At 45.2% G+C, this 21255-nt stretch overlaps 1 protein-coding gene and 1 long non-coding RNA gene across 13 annotated transcripts in view; one reads left to right on the forward strand and one right to left on the reverse strand.

The window, feature by feature from the left end:
- The window catches only part of LOC106558791, a 29227-nt gene extending 27224 nt beyond the window's left edge, over positions 1-2003 (forward strand). For all 6 annotated transcript variants that reach the window (XR_005359145.1, XR_005359144.1, XR_005359148.1 and 3 more), the window contains 2 exons: positions 1261-1392; positions 1571-2003. This is a non-coding gene — a long non-coding RNA (uncharacterized LOC106558791). The remainder of the gene's footprint in view (positions 1-1260; positions 1393-1570) is intronic.
- A 9919-nt stretch (positions 2004-11922) lies between these two features.
- GRIK4 (glutamate ionotropic receptor kainate type subunit 4) overlaps positions 11923-21255 on the reverse strand; it is a 422971-nt gene continuing 413638 nt past the window's right edge. For all 7 annotated transcript variants that reach the window (XM_038535885.1, XM_038535878.1, XM_038535883.1 and 4 more), the window contains 2 exons: positions 16587-16705; positions 11923-12697 (listed from right to left, as the gene is read on the reverse strand). In XM_038535885.1, coding sequence (XP_038391813.1) covers positions 12341-12697; positions 16587-16705 — 476 coding nt within the window. In that variant the 3' untranslated portion in view covers positions 11923-12340. The remainder of the gene's footprint in view (positions 12698-16586; positions 16706-21255) is intronic.

The raw sequence follows: 21255 nt of genomic DNA on the forward strand, positions 1-21255 counted from the left end.
AAGGCTTATCCATATGGAAATATGGAGAGCTAGTTATCCACTTTCACAACTGTGAATTGTTTGTACACCTATTGGTGTACATTTAGATTTTTTTCCAGTTTCCTAAAAAAAGGTCTGTTTGTTTTGCTATTACAAACTGTTGCAGCGTATATTCTTGTTCATGTCTACTTGTGAACATTTCCAAGAATTTTTCTAGAGTGCATGCTAAGAAACAGAATTGATGATTCACTGTGTGTTTCTCATCTTTACCTTTATTAGCTATTGCCAAATTGTGCTCCAGTTTACACTCTGAGTAGCAGTAGATGGAGGAGACACTTTCTTTGACCACACATCTTCATTAGCCTTTGGTTTTATCGGATATTTATTTATTTATTTTTGCCTTCCTAATGGGTGTGAAATATTCCACTCTAGTTTTGAAATACTTCAAGTATTTGATAATGGCTGACTTGGTAGCTCTGTGAAAATAGGGCTTGTTCTAAATGAAATAGATAATGCAGGAGAAGAATTTATTCAATGAGGTCCCAATGACGGTGGTCAAGGAAACCAGTTGCTGCCAGTCTTTGAGCGGTTGTATTAAAAAATAAAAATGTAAATAAATAAATAAATAAATAAATAAATAAATAAAAATAAATAAATAATAAAATGTCACCGGTGTTCTTATTTTAACAAGTTATAAACAGTTCTTCCCCTTTTCCTATGCTACTGACCTTTTTCTCTTCAGACTGGGTTATTCATTTGGTACTAGCAATAAATAAGTCAAGACTGACACCCATCTGCATGAGGAAAGTAGTTGCTTAGAAATGGGAAGAGTGGGGGTGGGATGCTGTGATTGGCACAGCCACTTAAGCACAGGACTTCTGGTTTCAGCTCAGGTTGTAATATGGGGCTCCACTTGGGCTCTGCACTCAGATCAGAGTTTCTTGAGTTTCTCCCTCTCCATCTGCCCCTTCTACTTGTATTCTTTTGCTCTCCAAAATAAGTACATCTTTAAAAAAAATGGAGAAACGTGAAGACTGAATTTAAGCAGTGTGCTGAATTTCCTTGGACATGCCTGAAAATGTTCTTGGATGCTTGGGGTAGGGTGGAGGAGCTGGCCCCTGCCCTGCAGAGGCAGGCAGGAAAATGGGCCCTGTGAGGCTGGGCCAGGCTCTGGAGAAAAGTTCCAGCCCCCAGGCCTGATTAGTTAGTTGCTCTTAATCTGTGTTTATTTTCCCTTCGTTACCTCTGAGCCTTTAATTGAGTCTTATTTCATAACTTTAGCCTTCGTGCTGCTCTACTACAGGGAATAAAGGAAAGAGTCTTAAGTACACTTGAGTCTGACTTGTGGAAGAGCAGAAGTGGCCCTGGAGACAAAGATGGCAACAGTGATGGTGACAAGACTCCAAGGGAAAGGTGAATCTTGAGGGGACTGAAATCTGGTTATCAATTCAGGCTCCTGTTCTTATGTAGAGATCCTACCTCCATTCTGATCTTGGGTGGGTTATAAAGGGAGTTTCCCTCATCGGCTTCTAGGCAGGTGAATCCTGGCTGACTCACTTGTGAGACAAGCCCCCTGTTCCTTCATTTCCAGGGAGTTGGCATGATGCCGCAGAAAGAGCAGAGCATGCTCTTTGAAGGTGGCAAACGAGTTTACATCCATGCTGGGAAAGGTTTCTGCACATGGGCAATTTACTTCTGCTCCCTGAGCCTCCAATTCCTCAGCTCTGCGAAGAGGATAAGAGTGCCTGCCTTCGAGAGTTACAGTGAGGATGAAATATGATCGCTTAGGTGAAAGCACCTCCTATAACATCTGGAACACAGCAGACATCGAAGAAGACATTCATTCCCTTCCTCCCCTACCCCCACTCCTCTGTCTCTGAGAGCAGCTTTCCCCACAACCCCCGGCCCCCCAAGGGTCCTTCGTGCTGGCCCCGCACCTCTCGTGAGCCTCCATGCCTTCATAAAAGTTGACCTCTCCCAGGCCTTGTCTCTGCTATTGGGTAACAATTGACTTACGATGATTAGCTCCATGTCGTACACTCTTATTGACAACTTAGGGGACCACAGGAGATTTATGGGGGAGATGCACTATCTGGGGGACAGTAGGAATCTAGCAGTAATTAACACTAACCTCCAGATCATACCACTTACCTTCAGGGAAAGCCTTAGCGTGGGGTTTGGAAGTAAATGGATTTTTCTCTGAAAGCCCCCAAGGAGCAATCACTGTCCTCACTGCCCTTAAGATAACTGCCTCTCCTCACTGCTGGAAGAGATTTAGGACCAACAGATGAGATTACAATTATCCATGACACTCTTTGGCCTTAAATTAAAATGCTTTCAATGGTGGGTGGCTGGCTGAGGTGGCTGGCTCTGTAACCTTCCGTTGTTCAGTTAGCAGTTCAGATTTGCCCCTGCAGCAGCATTCTCCTTTAGGGAGGAAGGCGGCCTGTGATGAGGATAAGCGGGGGCCTCAGCCCTGCGCCTAACCACAGACACTCAGCTGGCTGGAAACATCCCTCCCTCTGGCACCACTGCGCCTTCCTGACACTCTCAGTGGAGAAACTGAAGATCAAACAAGTTTAATCTCTGACCCCCACACTGGCCACCTAGCAGGAGTCTGTCTTTAGGGCAAGGGGGATCTGAAATAATTCATGTTGCCCTCTCCACAGTGTTCTTTCTCCACAGGAGGCTGTTGGCTGCTTAGGGCTATCAATCTGACATACTTCTCCACTTCTGCACGGAGACTAAAATACCATTTAAGTCTTATTCCAACATTTCTCAAATCATGTGGGTATTACCAAGCATGAAATCATCATCTAAAAACTCAATTTTAAAGAGCTGGTTCTTTGGGAAAAATAAGAAAGAACATTTCCCCCTGTTTACTCTGAGATTTGTTTTTTTTTTTTTTTTCCAACAGTGTGGTTATTGTGTTTTTCTTAATCTTCGGAGATTATGCTTCAATTTTTCACCTAGGCTCCAATTTGCCCATAAATCTCTTCATTTTGCTTAATTTAAATGTTTTGGCCAACTTCATGGTTTAATAATGAGAAATAAAATTGGAGCCTTAATGACTACTAAGGAGGGAATTTTCATTTCATCTGGAATTAAAAGAGCTGTTAAAGAGGCGGGCACCCTGTCAGACAAGCTGCCACAACCTTCACTGGAGCATGCCAAATGTGGCTTGATATTATACATTTCTTTATACCCACGGCAATCCTCCAATACGATTACTTGAAAATCCTTCAGCTCCAGCCCGACTTACATCCACCTGATTGCTACGCCCCTATTGATTAAGCTGGGAACTAGTCATTGAATTCAGGCCATCTGAGAAGCCCCCGAGGTCCCCACGGTGTCCCTCACATGCTGCCCATTGGAGCTAAGGCAAGTTACCCAGCTCTGGAATGCTCCGGCACAGCTTGTATAATGGGGGCCCTGAGACCACAATGATCAGATAACCAGGCAGGAGAGAGTACTGTTTCAGCGCTTCCACCTGAGCAGACAAACTTAAAAGAGAACTATGAAAAGTTTAAAAAAAACAAAACAAAAAAAACCCTTTCTTGTAGGTTTACCAGCAGAGAAAGGTATCCACCGCATGGCTACATAGCCTAGAATTCCCTCCTTGTCCCAGAGCTGGGAGGAAACATGAGCTGGGTAATTCCCCTCTGCAGAGAGAGGAGCTCTGGTTTCTTTAGCTTGTATAGAATATAGCGAGTCCTATGAGACAGTTGATGGAGAGGCTGTTTGGCACTGGAGAGAATAATGGGAACTGGTTGGAGGTACAGCAACCTACTTCTATTGGGGGCTTATTGGATAGTTGGGAAAAAAACCACCTCAGATTATTCCATCTTGGGTACCCTCTTCGGGTATGTCCCACCCAGGTCACTTTCCTTACCACCTGTCACCTCGAAATATCCTTCAAGTATCCCATCCTTCACTCCACATTTAGTCTTATATTGTCCTGGGTGAGGATGCTTTGTGCACTTGCCTTTTAACACAAATTATAAGCGTTCCAGGACAAGAACCTTGTTTTAGATTTTTTATTCTTTCATTGACTGATAAACAAGTCAGTGATTAAGCCACTCATTATTCCAGCACCTACTATGGCTAAGAGCATTGAGCAAGGCTTATTTTTTTGCTACTCCAGGGACCCCAGAGAAGTGTGGTACCTAATTTCTGCCTTCCAGTAGTTCATGCTCTTGTTGGATAAGCTCAGTGTATATGGAGAGAAAGATAATAATGCAGTAGCACATAGTAAGATCACAATGATTCAAAAACACATAAAAACCACTAGAAGACAAGATTTTAATACTGATATTCTTTAGGTAGTGCCATTTGTGTTCCTTTTTTTTTCTCCTTTTTGAATTTCCCAAATTTTCTATAATGCATGTGTATTACTTAATTATTCAAAAACCTAAACCTTAAAATATAGGTTAAGAAAAACAGCATTTTTTCTCAACTCATCAAAACTGACTAGACTTCTCATATGGTAATCAGTCTGCATGCTGGAGTTGTAATTTGTTGACCTTCAAACTGTTATGATGGTTTTACATTTATAAGCAAACCACCAAGGGGAAATATTTTGGTTTTCCTGACAAGTATGAAGAAACTGAAGTTGATTTTGATTATTTTGGTAAAGAAGATCGGTCCTATTTGTTCTAAGCAAGTACGACCTTGATGGACTTCTATTGAAATGAACCAAGTTTTGGTAATTTTATTTTGAGCGGAAATCACTTTTTGAGGATAATGAGGAGAGAAGGGAGAAGGCTTATTGATTTTTCCAAAGCTGGCATGGGAGTCAGGAGGCTGCATCCTTCTAACCTATAGAGAAGGTGTGTAGACAGCTGGAAAAAGATATTCCCTTGTACCTATCGACTGGAACCAACACCCCACCAGCCTATGAATGTTACCAACCTGCTCTCCATACAAGGTTCATGCCCAGTAAAAGAAGGGAAATCATATTTTTGCCTGGTATAAATTATTAAGTTGTTCTACGCATGATTGCTTTAGATCAAGGGTGTATTAGCATATCCTTGCCACTCCGTGTCCTGCTCATAGCATTTTTATGTACATTGGTCTCGGTTGAATTTGCCTCATTCACTCATGCATTCCTTCATGGGAACTCAATTTGCACAAGGAATCCTACACTGAAAGAATAAAAGATGAAAAAGGCATTTTCTCTGCACTTGAAGTGACTTACTCTGGTAGGTGTGGGGGTTATTAGAACAACATACGTATCAAGTACATAGAATTCATTGAGGGAAGTGCTAAGGGCCATTTAAAAAGTTTGGGGATGTTCAGGAGAAGGGGAGGTTATTTCCTCACTCCTTTGGGGATGGGGATCATTGAAGACTTCACAGGGGAGATGATAATGTGAGCTGGCTCTTCAATAGGTGGACTTTGGCAATACAGAGATGACTGGGAAGGGCATTCCAGGAGTGAGCACCACCCAAGTGAAGACCTAGAAGAAAAGCGTGGAATAAACAGGATAAAGACAGAACGGGAAGTGGTATGGTCTGACTGCAGGGTGGATAGGAGGTAGGTAAGAAAGGTGTCAGGAGAAGTTTGAAAGATCAGCCTGAGCTGGATCAGGGAGGACCTTAAATCCTCTGGAAATAATGGCAGCCTCAGCAAATCTGCTGCTTTATTTGGAACAAAAGATGTGCTAGCTGAATAAAAATGTTATTTCTGACTTCTCTACTTTATTGGCCAACCCAGCCAAGCAAATTTTAACAATTCCATTGTCTTGACCTTTCTGAACACTGTTTTCTGCCAAAAATGGACAGGGGCATTGATAAGTATGAAGCATAAATGGAAGTTGACCTGCCTTGCTCTTGTTCTTACAGGGTGTATTCAGTAACACTATCGGCTTTACGTTTTGTCTGGTCACTTCTTAGCACTGGAGGAACTTTGCTCTGCAGCTGATGGGCATGGAGGGGAAGAGGTTTTAAGAAGTCAGCTCAGGCATCTTAACACTCAACTGGGAATGGGAAAAAACACCTTTTACTTCATGCGTCTACATATACGGTTGGCTTAGAAATAAATTACATCAAAGATCACTCGGTGAGAACTAAGCCAGAGGACTAAACCCAGCAATATTATCTGGCAGCACGGAGAAAGGCTGAAGTGATAATGCAAAGTGTCTTCTCTCTTTTGAAATGGGCATAAGGAGCACTGACAGATCCTGCAGGTCTGTGCTAAACTCTCTCTCTCTCTCTCTCTCTCTCTCACACACACACACACACACACACACTGTTCAGTCTACATAAGGGGAAAGGGAAGAAGCAAAGAAAAATCTCTCTGTACAGAACTATTTTTCATCTGATCCCCCTTAAGCTAGTTCTTCAAGTCCTTGTCACCACGTTTGAGCGCGTGGGCATGCAGTCTCTTAGTAATGCTGCTGGATGCTGTTTACCTGCTTGTGACTTCTCTCCTTGACCTTCACATTTGACCAAGTTTTGGTGCTTTGAAATGCCTTTCTATGCTCAGTTAGTGCTACAGGATTACAGATGATGTAGAAATGGAAGTTACATTCTGTTATTCTTAATGGAAAAAGCTACCACAAACCTAATCAGAACAATCCAAGTAGAATAACTTTCCGGGAAGACTCCATGTGCCACGGATAACAGGATGGTTTAATGGACTGAAAAGGAAAATTTTTCTCAGTTTCTGTACATCACAAATTGGGGTGGGTGGGGGTTGATCCTGTATTAATTTTCACATTGGTTCCACATCTTCATTTCTGCATTCACACTCCTTCCTCCCAATTTAAAAAAAAAAATATTTGAGGGCATCCTGGGTGGTTCAGCGGTTTAGCGTTGCCTTCAGCCCAGGGCGTGATCCTGGAGACCAGGATCAAGTCCCACGTCGGGCTCCCTGCATGGAGCCTGCTGCTCCCTCTGCCTGTGTCTCTGCTTTTCTCTCTCTCTCTCTCTCATTCTCTCTGTGTGTCTCATGAATAAATAAATAAAATCTTAAAAAATAATAATAAATAAAAAATATTTGAGCTCACCATCCACTTCAGACCATTTCCTCGCTTATTTCAGTTAGCCTTTCTGTATTCTGTAGGGCTAGGCTGTTTGTTTCTGCAGCTAATCCCACAAATATCATGTGAAGAAGCCCAGGAACGAGAGGTAAAAATCTCTACACAGTGTTGGCAGCCAACAAGAAGAGGCATAATAGGATAGCCGGAATCCCACAAAAAGGACCACTATGGATGAAGGCAAAACAATAGCAACGACAAGCCATCATCACAAGAGCACTCAATTCAATGTGAATTATCCATACTGCACTCCAAGGGAGATGAAGCAAAGTATTGTTTTCCTAGGCATGAACGATTTTTCTTAACAACCCCAAGTCACAGTCCTGCTTCCTCCACCAAACCCATCTCAACTACCGAGATGGAGTCCTTAGCCCCTCTGAATTTCTACATGGTTTATATTCCAAATCACATACTCCAGCACTTGGGTATTTCATGCCTTACTTCCACTGTTCCTCGTAGGTGAGTTTTGCCTGCCCAGGCCGCGTACGGATCATTTCTTCCACTTCTTCATTCCTTCCCACAGAAGGTAATACGGTGCTGTGTGTTAAAGAAATACCTGTCAGGACGCTTGGGTGGCTCAGTGGTTGAGCGCCTGCCTTCAGCTCAGGTCGTGATCCTTGGTCCTGGGGTCCTGGGATCAAGTCCCACATTGGGCTCCCTGGAGAAGCCTGCTTCTAATCTGCCTATGTCTCTGTGTCTCTCATTCATTAATAAACAAACAAACAAATAAATAAAATCTTTAAAAAAAAAAAAAGGAAATACCCTCTCAAGGTCACTCACCAACCTGAAAAAGTTGCCAACAGGATGAGAGGTTTCTCTGGCAGGGTCAAGAGAGAACATTAGGTTAGGCACGAGGAGTATGAAAGAGGGCAGGATCTTCCAGCCAACTTTCTGGCAGGAGGATCAATGCACTTACGTGTTTGACCTCCATCCTCCCTAATATGAACGCTGCATAGTCTAGCCCGTTTCTAGGGTCAAGTCCCCAGACACAACCTCAGTCATGAGGCAGATTCCCTGATACGCTCCAGTACACCCCAGCCAGGGAAATATTTACACGCAGGCTCTCAGCTAATCTCTGGACAGATTATAGGCTCTATTTCTTTATGCCCCTTCCATTTTAGCGCCTCAATTCCTCTGCCATTTTCAACCAGAAAGCTTGTTTTCTGTTTTATTGCCTTCGTAGATTTCTTTCTTAACGCTGGTGCCATTTGTGGAATGGTAATATTAGTATTTTTTTTCATTCCTTTTTCAGATTTAGGAGGATGGCATTAAATAAAATTTGAGCAGTGATGTTCTATCAAGAGTGCCAGAACTTCTCTTGCCTGGTTGTCCTTAAACTGTAACAGGTTGGTTGACCCCTTCAGTTCTAAAACTTGGCCACATTTTTTTTTTTCCGGAAGCCACGCCAACCTGTAAAATCTATGAATATATCTCTTTATATCTAGATATATGGATGTATAAATACTTATATTCATATTTACATAAAGCATACATTTTAATAAAATAAAGAAAAATATACTTTTTCTCTCTATGAGAAGAGCTTTCTTGAAGGCATGACATCACCAATTTTTGAGGCATACTGTTGGATGACCAGATTGACACACACTGGGACACTCTCTGGGTAATGGTGAGGACTTGCCCATGGAGAGAAAGTCATCTTTTACAGAAAGTCACGGGAATAACTAACTCATAGCTCAACGCAACTAAAGGTTTAATTTCTGTCTTAAGAGGGCCCCATAGGAAGCTCCAGCCTTAAGAAAAATCTTTATGAAAGGATTCCTTCTCTGAATTTTTCAAACAGGCTTCTTTGTTATTACCCCAAGAGAGTGAACCAGTCAGGGAATTAAATCTCCCTTATCGTTTCCAGACTATTTTACTTTGCTGTGCACACCCCATTGGCAGGAGAGGCACAAATGGTTCTCTCAAGCTTCACTCCAACCACCAATCTGCCATGTCTGAAATGTCCCAGCCCTTTCTGGCCTCATGTATTTGACTCCTACACCATGGGGAAGTCCCCCTTGGATTCCGAAAGAAAATTCAACTCCTTGGAATCCAAAACTAATAAACTTTCACAGAGTGGCCCCAGGTGGATTGGTTATCATGATATGTCAGTCTCACCTAACCAATAAGATGGCTGGTTGGCAAGTTCCCAGGATGAATATTCTCATATGAGCATTGGATTAGAGGAAGCCAAAAGATTTTTGGCCATCTACATGCTCAACTTACACCCCACCTGGGTTCTGGGGTAGAGATCTTGTGACGGTTGGGGCCCTGCAAGGCAATTAAAAGAAATAAAGCAAAGTATTATATTTTAATTGATGTAATCTTCAAGCTCCCAGTGGAATCTGGGGTGATATCTGACTAGAGTTACCCTAGGTATCAATAGATGGCTATTCTGTGAAAGTGCATTTAGGAAGACAAAACCCTACAGAATCCCAAACTTCATTAACATGTGTATCCGTTTGAGGGGTGGAGGGGGGTGCGGTACGGGTGTTGGCTCAGACTCCCAGGACTACAAATTGAAAGAAGCCACCTAGACTTTTCTGGGATCTGCACAAAGAGCTGAAGGGGGTGGGGAGTTGGAGGTGGGGGGGTGGTAAAGGGGGGGGGGGGAGAAGGGCAGGTGGAGGGGAAGACACCAAGTGATGTCTTTTTAATTGCTTTTAGAGTACCTGGATGTCAAGACACACCAAACTATTCTTCCCAAACCCAAACAGCTTTCATCCATCACTAACACTTCAGGGTTTGTTTCTGTTTTATTGTAAATATTCCAGTTGAAGAAAGATAAACAGACAAGAAAAAACTGCTTTATACAGTATACAGAGTCAGATAGAAAATACAGAATGGAAAAGAAAGCCAACAACCAACAGATAAAAAGTGGAGACAAACCAAGGAAGAGAACTAGCTGGTTGCAGGTTCACTCACCAGCTTGAGTGAGGTGTAGCAATAGTTCCAGCAGCAAATAGAAACTGTCTAGCACTGTCAGCCTTATCTTTACTCCACACGGTGAAAGGAACAGACTTTATAAATGATTCATGGGGACATTTATTCCACTAATCCATTAAAAAAAGTTGGCTATTGATCAAGATATCCTGCTCATAAAAACGAGTTTTTAAAAAAACAACCCTCCCCGCCCCAAATGTGATCTGACAGTAGGGACCACATTGTCAGAAGCAGGGAATGGAGCTGTGGGTTGGAACAGTGTGGCACCATTGGGGTCCGTGGTCAGGCGGCCTTCGGTGCCCTTCCCACCAAATCCACGAGACTCGAGGCAAGGTTGAAAAAAATGCTCGTGTCCTCTTACAGCTTGCCATCATTTGATGGTTAAAGAAGAAAAGGAAAAAAAATCCAAATCATGAGGGAGAAGGACAGCCTAGGACAAAACTGGCATCCTTTACTGGAAAAATCAGGGTCCCCCTGATTTGGTCCCCAGGATGGCAGTCCTAACTAACTGGCCTGGCACACAGAAGATGTTCAACTACCCAGATGGTAAAAAAGCAAAAAACAAACAAACAAAAAAAACCCACAAAAAAAAAAATGGAATTAAGCTCATCATCTTCCAAAGATGGTTTTATTTTAGTACATTCAGAACAGAAATGTGAGGACAATTTGATTCAAGGTGGTGGTGGTGGAGGTGGAGGTGGAGGTGGTGGTAGGGGCTGTTTAATTTTCTCTTTCTCTGAATTTTCTAAGTTTACAATCAGAAGTTGCATAGAATTTGTTTTCCATCAGAAAATGAAAACTCTCTGCATGAAACTCCCAACTGGCGAAGCCAAGCAAAGGTCAAGCAGTTGCTGGGAAGCCTCACCCCTCTCATCAGCTGATGCGCTGGACCCTGCAAACATCTCACAAGAGGAGTGGTAACGAGCAGCCATCTGAAAGCCTGGAAAGCATCAGTAACTGATTTTGTGGATGGAGGAGAAGTTAAATGCTTTACTCAAAGTCACACAAGGGGATTTCTGCCCATGCTGAGTTTAGGGCTCAGGAGTCCCCAGTTCCCAGGCCTGTGTATTAGCTGTGAGTCTCCACCTGTCTCCTAGGAATGTGGCAAATTCTCGATTACTTAAGGTCTTTCCACTTAATAAACACACACAGCACACGCTCACACACTCATGTGCACGCCTGCACCCAGGTCTCAACACCTAGTAGAAAGAAATTACCCAATCCATGATAGCCTTGGGGGGTCTGGCTTCATAGGCAGCTACTGGGTTTGGTTAGAAAGAGATGCTGTTGACAAAGTCTGCCCCATACCAACAAGGTGGCCCTACCACTCCTTCCCTGTGACTAGCACATTCCATCTGAAGGCAGGGCCAGGGTATGGGAAAAATGTATCACCCCACTCTGCTCCTTAATTAAGCGAGGCTCCAGGACACGTCATGCATTCTGGTCTCCCTCTCTCTTTAGAGATCACATTCACCAAAGGACCAAAATCAAACCCAGTGATAGTGAACGTCAAAAAGAGGAGAAAGAGAAAGAAAAGACATTAACTTCTGAAATCCCAGGCATTTCAAGGTCTCTCTGAGTAAACTATGAGTTGATTGGATTTTGGCATTTAAGAAATTACTTTAATGGACTTTTGAGACTTTCCGTCTTATTCTTCCCAAAGATCCTCCTCCTACACTGTGGTGCCCCCAACCCCCACTCAGGAAAGAGAGGTGAGCACCTGAAATCCGACGCACTGGCGGCTCCACATCCTAAAATTTGGGAAAAAGAAACGGATTATTTAGACTTCCATTGCCTAACCCAGCCTCCCCCTCCAAGACACGAAAACCAAAACACCATCCCCAAAACAAACAGAACTGAGAAGAGAACAAAGCAGAAAAGTGGGGCGGCGGTGGGGGCAGGGCGGGGAGGGGGGCGGAAGGGAAAACAAAAGAACATTAACAAAAATATACAAATCCAAGAAAAGAAAAACTTCCCTGTTGAGTTTAATGTGTTTTCCTGTAAGAACTAGACCCGGGGTACAATGGCCCCTTCCTAGGGGGACATCCCACCGATGATCCCACGGACTCATTGGGCGGGTCTGCGCAGGGACCCCCACCCCAGACTCTGCAATTCTGGCGGCAGGGAGAGGCCCCCGGGAGGGGACGGGTCCTTGCGGTCGGGAGGGAGGGGGGCGGGCCCTCGCCGCTCGGGGGGACCCAGCTCCCCGCCCGCGGACCCGGGCGCTGGCTCGGGCTCGCGATCCCCCCAGTCGGCCGGATCCAGGCTCGGGAGAGCCGCGCCCGCTGTCCGCTGTCCGAGCCCCGGCCGCCCCCGCCTCCCCAGGGCCTCGGCCCGGCCTCCTCGGTCCGGCGCGGCGGGCCCCTCGGGCCGCTCGGGCTACTCGGGCTCGCTGCTGTTGGTGGTCTTCTCCCACTCCAGGCTCTCCTCGCTGCGGGCCGGGGACGGCCGCGCGCGCAGGCCCTGGAAGCGGCGGCACTCGGGGCAGACGCGGATGTGCGTGCAGCCGCGGGCCACCAGGGCGGCCTCCTGGGCCAGTCTCTGCGCCAGCTGGTCGGGCTCCCCGGCCCCGCACAGCTTGCCGTTGCTGAGCGTCGCGGTGCCCCGCGGCCGGCGCTCCTCGGGGACGGGGGGCCGCGGCGGAGGCACCCCGGCGCGCCGCCGGCGGGGGTGCACACTGTCCTGACACAGGATGATGCTGCGCAGCTCGGTCACCATCTCCTGGCAGACGGACACCTGGGGGGGGGGGGTGCAGGAGGAGGTCACGGCCCGACCCTGGGAACCAGCCCCTGCGGGCCCCTTGCGCATCCCTTGAACATCCCTTGCGCATCCCTTGCGCATCCCTTGAACATCCCTTGCGCATCCCTTGCGCATCCCTTGCGCATCCCTTGCGCATCCCTTGTGCATCCCCTGCACATCCCTTACACATCCCTTGCGCATCCCTTGCGCATCCCTTACGTATCCCTTGTGCATCCCCTGAACATCCCTTGCGCATCCCTTGCACATCCCTTGCGCATCCCTTGAACATCCCTTGCGCATCCCTTGCCCGTCTGTTCAGGTGCACGGTCGGGAGGGGGGGGCAGTGTCTCAGGATCACATAATCGTATGAGATACTGGGAAGACCTTGCAATCCGTCCCCTCATGCCACCTCCCACTTAACACGTGAACGCCCTCCATCCCACAGTGTCCTACAGCCCTGCCAGCTGGCCTTCCAGTCTTGGTTTGGACGCCTCCCAAGACAAGGTCCTCACCACACTGGGAGAGAGGCCATGACATGGTGCTTCCTTCTACCGAGTTCACAATTGGCCTCCCCCAAAATTTTCATCCATCCATCCCAGTTAAATCTGTAACCTGAAGCCCACTAAATAAATAACCCCTCTTCTGCAGGTCAGTCTTTCAAGTACTTGAAAAAAGCCATGTCTCCATGAACATTCTGTTCTCAGCCAAAGACTCTCATTCTTTAGATCAACCGGTTATAGCTAGAGATAATAATCACTACAACGACAAAAGCAACAGCAACCACCCCCCCCCCCCATCAGTCTGCAGTCTCCTGATATGAAACCCTTGGGTCCAGCTATGTTTCAGAATATTTTAGCTTTTAGAGAGGTAATACTACACGCATGCAATATACTGTGTATCACAGCCCAGTGGGGTCTAGGGCAGACCCTGTATTCCAGCATGTTAAAAGTTGTTAAATCCTGAGCGTCCTCAACACAAGGAGGAAACTAGTTTTCCTTCCTGTCTTTTCATGGTACCTGTATAAGATGACAGATGCTAGCTGAATCTACGGTGGTGATCATTTCACAATGTATGTAAGTCAGATCATTATCCTGAATGCCTTAAACTTACCCAGTAATGGATGCCAATTACTTATCAATAAAACTGGAAAAAAAGCACATTAGCATTTCTGTAGCCAAACGCGCATACCTTTAGACTGAGGGAGATAAAGACCATCAACATTACATTAGGCTCAGACCTGTGCAAGTTTTGCCGCCAAGGGCATTTTTGCATCAGATGTATGTAATACTTGGTACTTTCCAAGCTTTTTCGGTTTCAGAATTGTGGGTAAAGAATCACGAACCCGTGCGGCTGCTACCTCGACCATACCCATTTCACAGACGTGGAAACAGAGGCTCAGAGGAGTTGTGTGCCTTGTGAAAAATTACTCGACTCATCAATAGCTGGTCCAGAATTTGAACCTAAACCTCATCTACTCCAAAGCATATGTACGCTCTGTTTAGTTCTCTACTCTGTGCTGGGAAGGACACTTTCCTAGCCTATGATGGGAGAAGAAACCTGGGCTTTCGTGATCTTTCTTCCAGTTTTCCAGTTCTGTCAACACGACTGTTGCTCTACCATAAGCCAAACAGCTAATGAAGCCTTTACTCTTCATGTTAGCTCTTGGAAGTCCTCACTGAAGTTTTTAAGACACATCCAGACCTTGCTTAAACTCCTGAGAATAACCGAATGTGCACAAATCCTCTAGTTGAAGCAGCTGCAGAGAAGTAGTATCACCTAATGGGATGTGGCCTGTTTAGACCTGTTACTAACAAAGACTCTGGGCAAGTCCCTTAATATCTCTGCGCTTCCAGTAATAACTTTAACAGCCAAAACAATACCACCTGCCTAATCTATGACATGTGACCAGACGTACAGTTTATTGGCTGTCAACTATGTATCAAGCACTGCGCTTTGCAGAGAAACAGAGATAGAGGTGGACACAGTCCCAACTTTTAGGCACTGCAGTGTTTGACAGAAAAATCATTGCAACATAGTTTGTACGTGCTTGATGCAATGGTGCTGGAAAAGAGGCCAAATGATCGACTCCTCTTGTCCACGGAAGAAGGCAGGAGAACTGGGAAAGTTTCGCAGGGAAAGAAACACCTGAATTGAGCCTTCTGGAACGAGTAAGTGGCACTACTATTTTAGGAGTGGACACAGCGAGAAAGCCAGTAGAGCTGGAGGGAGAAGCAGGAGGGGAACCAAGAAAGCTTGGTGTCAGGCAAGGCAAGGGAGGAGAGAACTTTTGGAAGGAACTGTCCACTTCCAGAAGGGCACACTGAGGTACAAGAAGGCCCAATGGGTTCTCTTTGGTTTTGTCCATTGGGAGGGGTTAGACCTCTTAACAGTGACCTTTTAGTGCCGGAGTGGGGAGGAGCCAGACTGCCCTATGTTGAGGACTGGATGGGAGGTCAGGAAATGGAGACAGCAGATCACATTGGTTTGGAGGAGGGGAAGGACAGCCCAAGAGCAATAATAGTAACACTGCTATTGTTTCACGGCTTTTTGTTATTTTGTTTAAGGAGGCTCTATGCCCAGCATGGCGCCCAACATGGGGCTCGGATTCATGACCCTGAGATCAAGACCTGAACTAAGATCAAGAGTTGGATGCTTAACTGACTGAGCCACCCAGGCCCCCCAAGACTGCTATTATTTGAAATTAGCAGATTTACTTGAGCATAACTTTAGATTGTGGCGAGAGAGCAGGAAGCAAAAATAAAGGGGAGAAAAAAAGGAAAACCCCAGAATAGCCAAGGGAAGAGGGACCAAGGCAGAAGCAGAGGGATACCCAGAAGCATCTGCTGTGCCTGCAGGGGTGGCTTTAGCTGTGGGTCAAGTACTAAGGTGGGGAGGGGGGTGTAATTTGGGGCTAGCCAGTCCTGATTTCATGACGAGGTGGGAGGTAAAATTAGCCTTTATACATGAAGGGGCAAAAGGATATGAGGAGCCGGTGAGGGTTTGGAAGTCCTAGCGGTATGGGAAAGAAGCTGAACATAGAAAAATAAAAGGACCGGAAGGCAGTGCTGTACTGAGGCCCGGCCTGAGGCTGGACTCCACAGAAGGAGGGGCTCGTGTGCACTCACGTCCTGCTATGAGCTGTTTCTCCAACATCAATTAAGGGAAGAGGCTTACGAAGATCCGGAGTTGAGAGGTTGAGACAGGAGCTAACGTACTTTAAAAACTGAATGATGCAATCAGCACGTAAGGATCATTGCCCCTTCTCTGAGGCAGATCGGAGACAGAACGGGATCCAGTCTTCTTCCTTCTATTCAGACTTTTTGGTCTGCGTGAAATTTATATTAACCCAGTTTCTGAGCCACAGGTTTGGAGAATTAAGCTTATTCAAGATCCCTGAGAAAGGAGATGGACTTCTTGGCCTTATATGAATTGGGATATCTCTAAACATCTTTACCGGTTAGGCAAAAACATCCTGAAGATGGAAGAACCAAAGTCATTGCCTGCGCTGGTAGCCTGGTACTTTGGCCTCTTTTTTTCTTTTTTTTTTTTACATACTACATTGCCTAAATGTAGGCATTGCTAAATTATAGTTGTATAAGACTTTGTTGTGTGTAAAACATTCATCACGTATTTATTTGCTGGGCTGTTTTGGAAAAATAATCTGAAGCTCAGGGGTTAAGAGCACTTTCTGTGGCTGCATAATCAGTAAGTGATGAAGCATTATTAACCCAGATCTCTTGCCCTTGGGACTGGGATTCTTTCCAGTGCACTGTCCCATGGGTGCTCCACCCTCTTGTGGGATCTCACAGGTTTTGTCTGAAATGACATTTGTAGGTGCGTGATCCCACCTACCAACGCTATAGGTCGTACCCCTTTGAAGGTTTACCTCAGTAGCTTCTGAGTGCCGGAGAGTCCATAAAAACTCCAACATAGCCATAAAAATGGCCACGATTAAGCCACAAATAAGAACCACAAAGATTCCACCAATATTCTCCATTCCCAGTCCTGTAAGAAAGTGAGAGCAAATAAAAAATAATGTAAGAGGGCTACCAGACACAATCATTCTACTGAAATGCTGAAAGCCATTTACACAACCAGAACTTGAGGCTTGTAGATGCTTTACACACACATTCCTTGCATGGGATATAATTATTCTTTTGCAAAAAATGTGACATAGCTGCAGTAGAAGAGGAGAGGGGGATCTAGTTGCAAAAGGAGGAGACTGGTAAGAAGCCTCCAAATAGCCTTCTGGGGTGGGAGGTGAGCAGCATTTTAAGAAAAGGGTCAGGGGTGCCTGGGTGGCTCAGTTGGTTAAGCCTCTGACTCTTGGTTTCAGCTCAGGTCATGATCTCAGGGTCGTGAGATCGAGCCCTGCATCAGGCTCTGTTCTCAGCATAGAATCTGCTTGGGATTCTCTCTCCCTCTCCCTCTGCCTCTCCCTTGTTTGCTCTCTTTCTCTAAAAAATATAAATAAATAAATTTTTTTTTTAAAAAAAGAAGAGAGTCCGTGAACATTTGATTTAGAGACATGATACCAAAATACCTACAAATTCTAGATGCTTCATAAAAAATTTAGTCAATCTATAAGACTGGGTTTGCTGGATATAAAGTAGTTGTTTAACCCAATTTTGGATAGAAAAAATTCCACTTATGTATCTGTGTCAACAGGTTACTAAAATACTTTAGACACTTAAAACTTTTTTTTTTCATCCCTCCAGACCAGTGGTTGCCATCAGAACCACCTGGGAGGCTTATTCAAAATACAGATTCCTGGTCCTCACACCAGACCTCTTGAATCCATATCTCTGGAGATGAGGCCCAGGAATCTGCATTTTAAAATACATTTCACAGGTGATTCTTTTCCAGCCAGTCCTAAAATTAGTTTGCAGATTAGTATTTTTTGAAGCAATATACAGGACTGTGTTCCTTGAAGTCAGGCATAGTTTCCAACTGTATCGTCACTGCCTAGCATGATACCTGGCGTATCTTATATACTTGGTAAATATTTGTCGGGTGTTATGGTTGTTCATTTCTACAGTGTCAAACATTGAGTTTGGCTAAATAACTAGATGCTTTATTTGGGATCTGAGAGACCCAAACTTTTGGGCAGTGTCATAAGCCCATGAGACCCTCATTCAACAGGGGCCACAATCAAATAAAAAAACATCTTTTATCCAGGAAAATGCCAAGAGGATAGCTTACACCCTATGCTATTCCAGAACCCTTGCACGTTTGAGTGTCTTTTTAATCAATAGGGGGACATGGGGCTATATCAGTGTCAGGGAAAGCCAGCCTCACACACCACTGCGAGACGAGCTTAGTTCAGGAGCAGAAATCGGACACTATTTTCTGCGCCTTGGAAAGCTGGACAAATAGCCCTGCTTAGCCATTTCAGGATGCCTTGGGTCCCCTTGCACAAAGCCTCAAGTGGATGTCCATTGCTTTTTTGATTTGCTTTTACAACAGCCAAGCCCAGTGCAGTGCTGGCCTATGCTGATCATCTGCTACCATGGCTCACATCACAAATGCATCAAAAGAGCTCTGTACTTTGGTCAGCAGGTCTACATGGTTGACTTTTGTGCAAATACGGATCCTCTATTTTAAATAACCAAAAATAGGAGAATATTTAAAAACTCAATCCTAAGGGAAGGCATACATGGTTTGGAGAAAATTTCTGCTTTCCAGGAGGGAGGTGCTTGGGCTTCATGAGAACACCTGCCCCTCTAACCTGCAATCATTGGGGCAGAAAGTTTTTGACCATGGGAACATCATGAACCATGTGAATGGGGCAGACACAAAGGACACTTGAGAAAGGGGCAGCACAGAGGACCTGGCTGAGGTGTTCTGGAGCCTGCTCCAGCAGCAGGTTTATGGGTATCGGGATGTGCATCTGAACATCATGGATGAACTAGGTTCTCCAGCTGGCCCCTGCAGAGAAGGCTGGCTGGAGGGCCTCGGTGAAGGGGAAGTGACCAAGGATGCCCACCTGTCCTGGTAAATGGAGTCCCCAAGTGACTGCTAAGGTACTATAAGACTCTCTGATCTCTCTGGGACATTTCTGCCTGATACAGGGAAAAAAGACCAGGATTCCCCTGAAAGGCCTCAACCTCCCCCTCTTATTTCTGCAGAGGGGTTGTTTTGTCCTCTCTGCGGGGCCAGTTCCGGCATCTGGACTCTAGCGGCTTCTCCTGCCTCTCTCAGCATGACCCTGACCCTCCTGACACGTACTCACATGCTTCCCTTTCTTAAAGAAAAATAAGAAGCCCTCCTTCCCTCTCCATTCTGTCTAGTGAACTCCCTTTCTCTTTCCTTCCTTCCCTGGCCAAGCTTTTTGAAACAGTTGTCTATATCAGAACTATTTTAAGACACTTTAAAGCCCTTAAAACGCATACATTTGGAGGCCCCAGCTCACATAAAAGCAAGTACAAGAAAATGCACCCACATCTTATGTTAAGTGCATTTTTAAAATTTTGCTTGTGATGTGACTGAGTAGCAAGCAACAGTTAATTTATAATTGGCTGTGATTTCTCAGCAATCGTTGTGCATACAAGGGAATGTTTGCAAAAGGAGAAAAACCTAACCAAAAAATTGTTTCTAAATGTAATGAAGTTTTTATGAATATTAAATTTAAAAATTAATGAAGTCGAAACAATGTTACATTTTGGAGATATTTAATTAAACATGTCTTAATTTAATTTTGCAGTTTCTTTTTTTGCATTTTGAAGCTAATACATTTTTTCAGACCTCAGACATAATTTTGGATGCTTGAAAAGCTTTTAGGCCCAAGGTATCTGAAGAAGAAAATGGTTCTATCTGAATTCACTTTTATTTTTCCTATTCACTCATCACTCCGTGTAATTTTGTCTTGTGCCGTTAAAACCACCCACACTGAGGTCACCAACAAACATTACGTTTCTAACCTATTGGAAAATTTCCAGTCCTCATCTTAAGTGACCTCTTGTAGCACTTGGCATTGCCAACCATACTCCCTACTTGGCTTTTTATAAAGACATTGCTCTCTTGCAACCTCCTCAATGTCTTTGCTTGCTCTAAGGCACATTTTCTCCTCATTTCCCTGAATTTGGTCTCCTGCCTCTCCTTCCTGCACTGGCTGGTACCAAGTCCTGCCAGTTTTACCTCCTACATACTTTTCAATTTTTGACCTTTCTCTCTCTATCCCTATGACCTCTTCCCTGGTTCAAGTTCCGGCTCCCACCGTCTCTTGCTTGGACTATTTCAGTAACCCTGGAAATGATGCCCTGCTCGTAGCTGTATAACTCAACTCTACCCTCCACTGGGTTGGCCTGAGTGATCTTTCCAAAAAGCAAAATCTAACTGCAACACATCTCTAGTAACTGTTCACAGTTCCCAGCACACAGCATTGTTGTTCCTACCGTCTGTACCTTTACTCCTGTTAGCACCTCTGCCCGGAGCCCACCCTCACTCCCCAGACACACACTGGGTTAACCTGAACCTTTCCTGTAAGACTTAGCTGAGTGATCACTTCCTCCAGGCTGCCTTCTGTGATCTTACTGGCTCTGTTAGCTATCCTGCTTTGGTGTTTCACTGATAATACACTGGGAATCATTCTAACATTGCATGAAATAATACCCTAGTTTAATGTGCTATATCTGGATTTCCCACCAGACCAGGAATTCCTTGAGGCAGATGATCCAGGTCTTGTTCAACTCTCTAACCCCACAATCATGGTGTCTGGCCCATAATATGAGCCCAATAAATGTTTGTGGAAAGAATGAACAGAAAGTAAGAGGATAAAGACCTCTCAGATGTAGAAGCCCACATTATCAGAAGCTTTGGATCCATACTGTGAAATGTATTCGTTCGTAATTAAATTTTGCTTGAAATAACAGTAAAGCGTGACAGCCCCTGTCGGGTGCTCGCGGCCTGGTCACAGAGGCAGATGGCCCAGACTGCACAGGAGTGCTTGGCCAAAGTGGAACCAAACAATGACTAATCCACAGTGTGGACCAACCGTCCCAGGTCCCCGGCAGGTGCAAGGGCATGGGGGAGGGTTATAAACAGACAGGGGATAGGTGCTGGGATAAGTCTGATCAGAGCAGGGAAAGCTTCTCAGAGGAGCTGAGGTTTTAACAGGATGCGTGGAGAAAGCATGAGTCACTGAAACACCCCCCAGTCTTGCTTTCCCAGCGTCTAGTGTTTCAGGGCCAGCATGTTAATCATGGCTGTTGGCTCCAGTGTGCTGATTCCTGGCTGGGCGGCCTCCCCGCCCAGGAGCGAGGTTTGTATATACCACCGGTGCCTTTAGGAACTTACTGGAAAGTGGAAGCAAGAATAGATTGCTGGCAGAGTCAGAGTTGAGAAACAGATGGAGTGGGAGAAGGCAGCGAGTGCTAGGAGAGCTCAGCGGTTCTACTTAACACTGTCATCACGCTCCTAAAGTCAAAAGCCTTCCAAGGCACACAGCCTCTCCTGGGGCATGGACCCCCTCGGCCCCTGCAAGGGGGAGCCAGCTAATCACTGTCCCCTTCTCTTCAGCCGGACCACACAGGAGCCACCGAGACAGATGGCTTTTG

This window comes from Canis lupus, chromosome 5 (genome assembly GCF_011100685.1).
Source record: "Canis lupus familiaris isolate Mischka breed German Shepherd chromosome 5, alternate assembly UU_Cfam_GSD_1.0, whole genome shotgun sequence".
NCBI classification, from domain to species: Eukaryota; Metazoa; Chordata; class Mammalia; order Carnivora; family Canidae; genus Canis; species Canis lupus.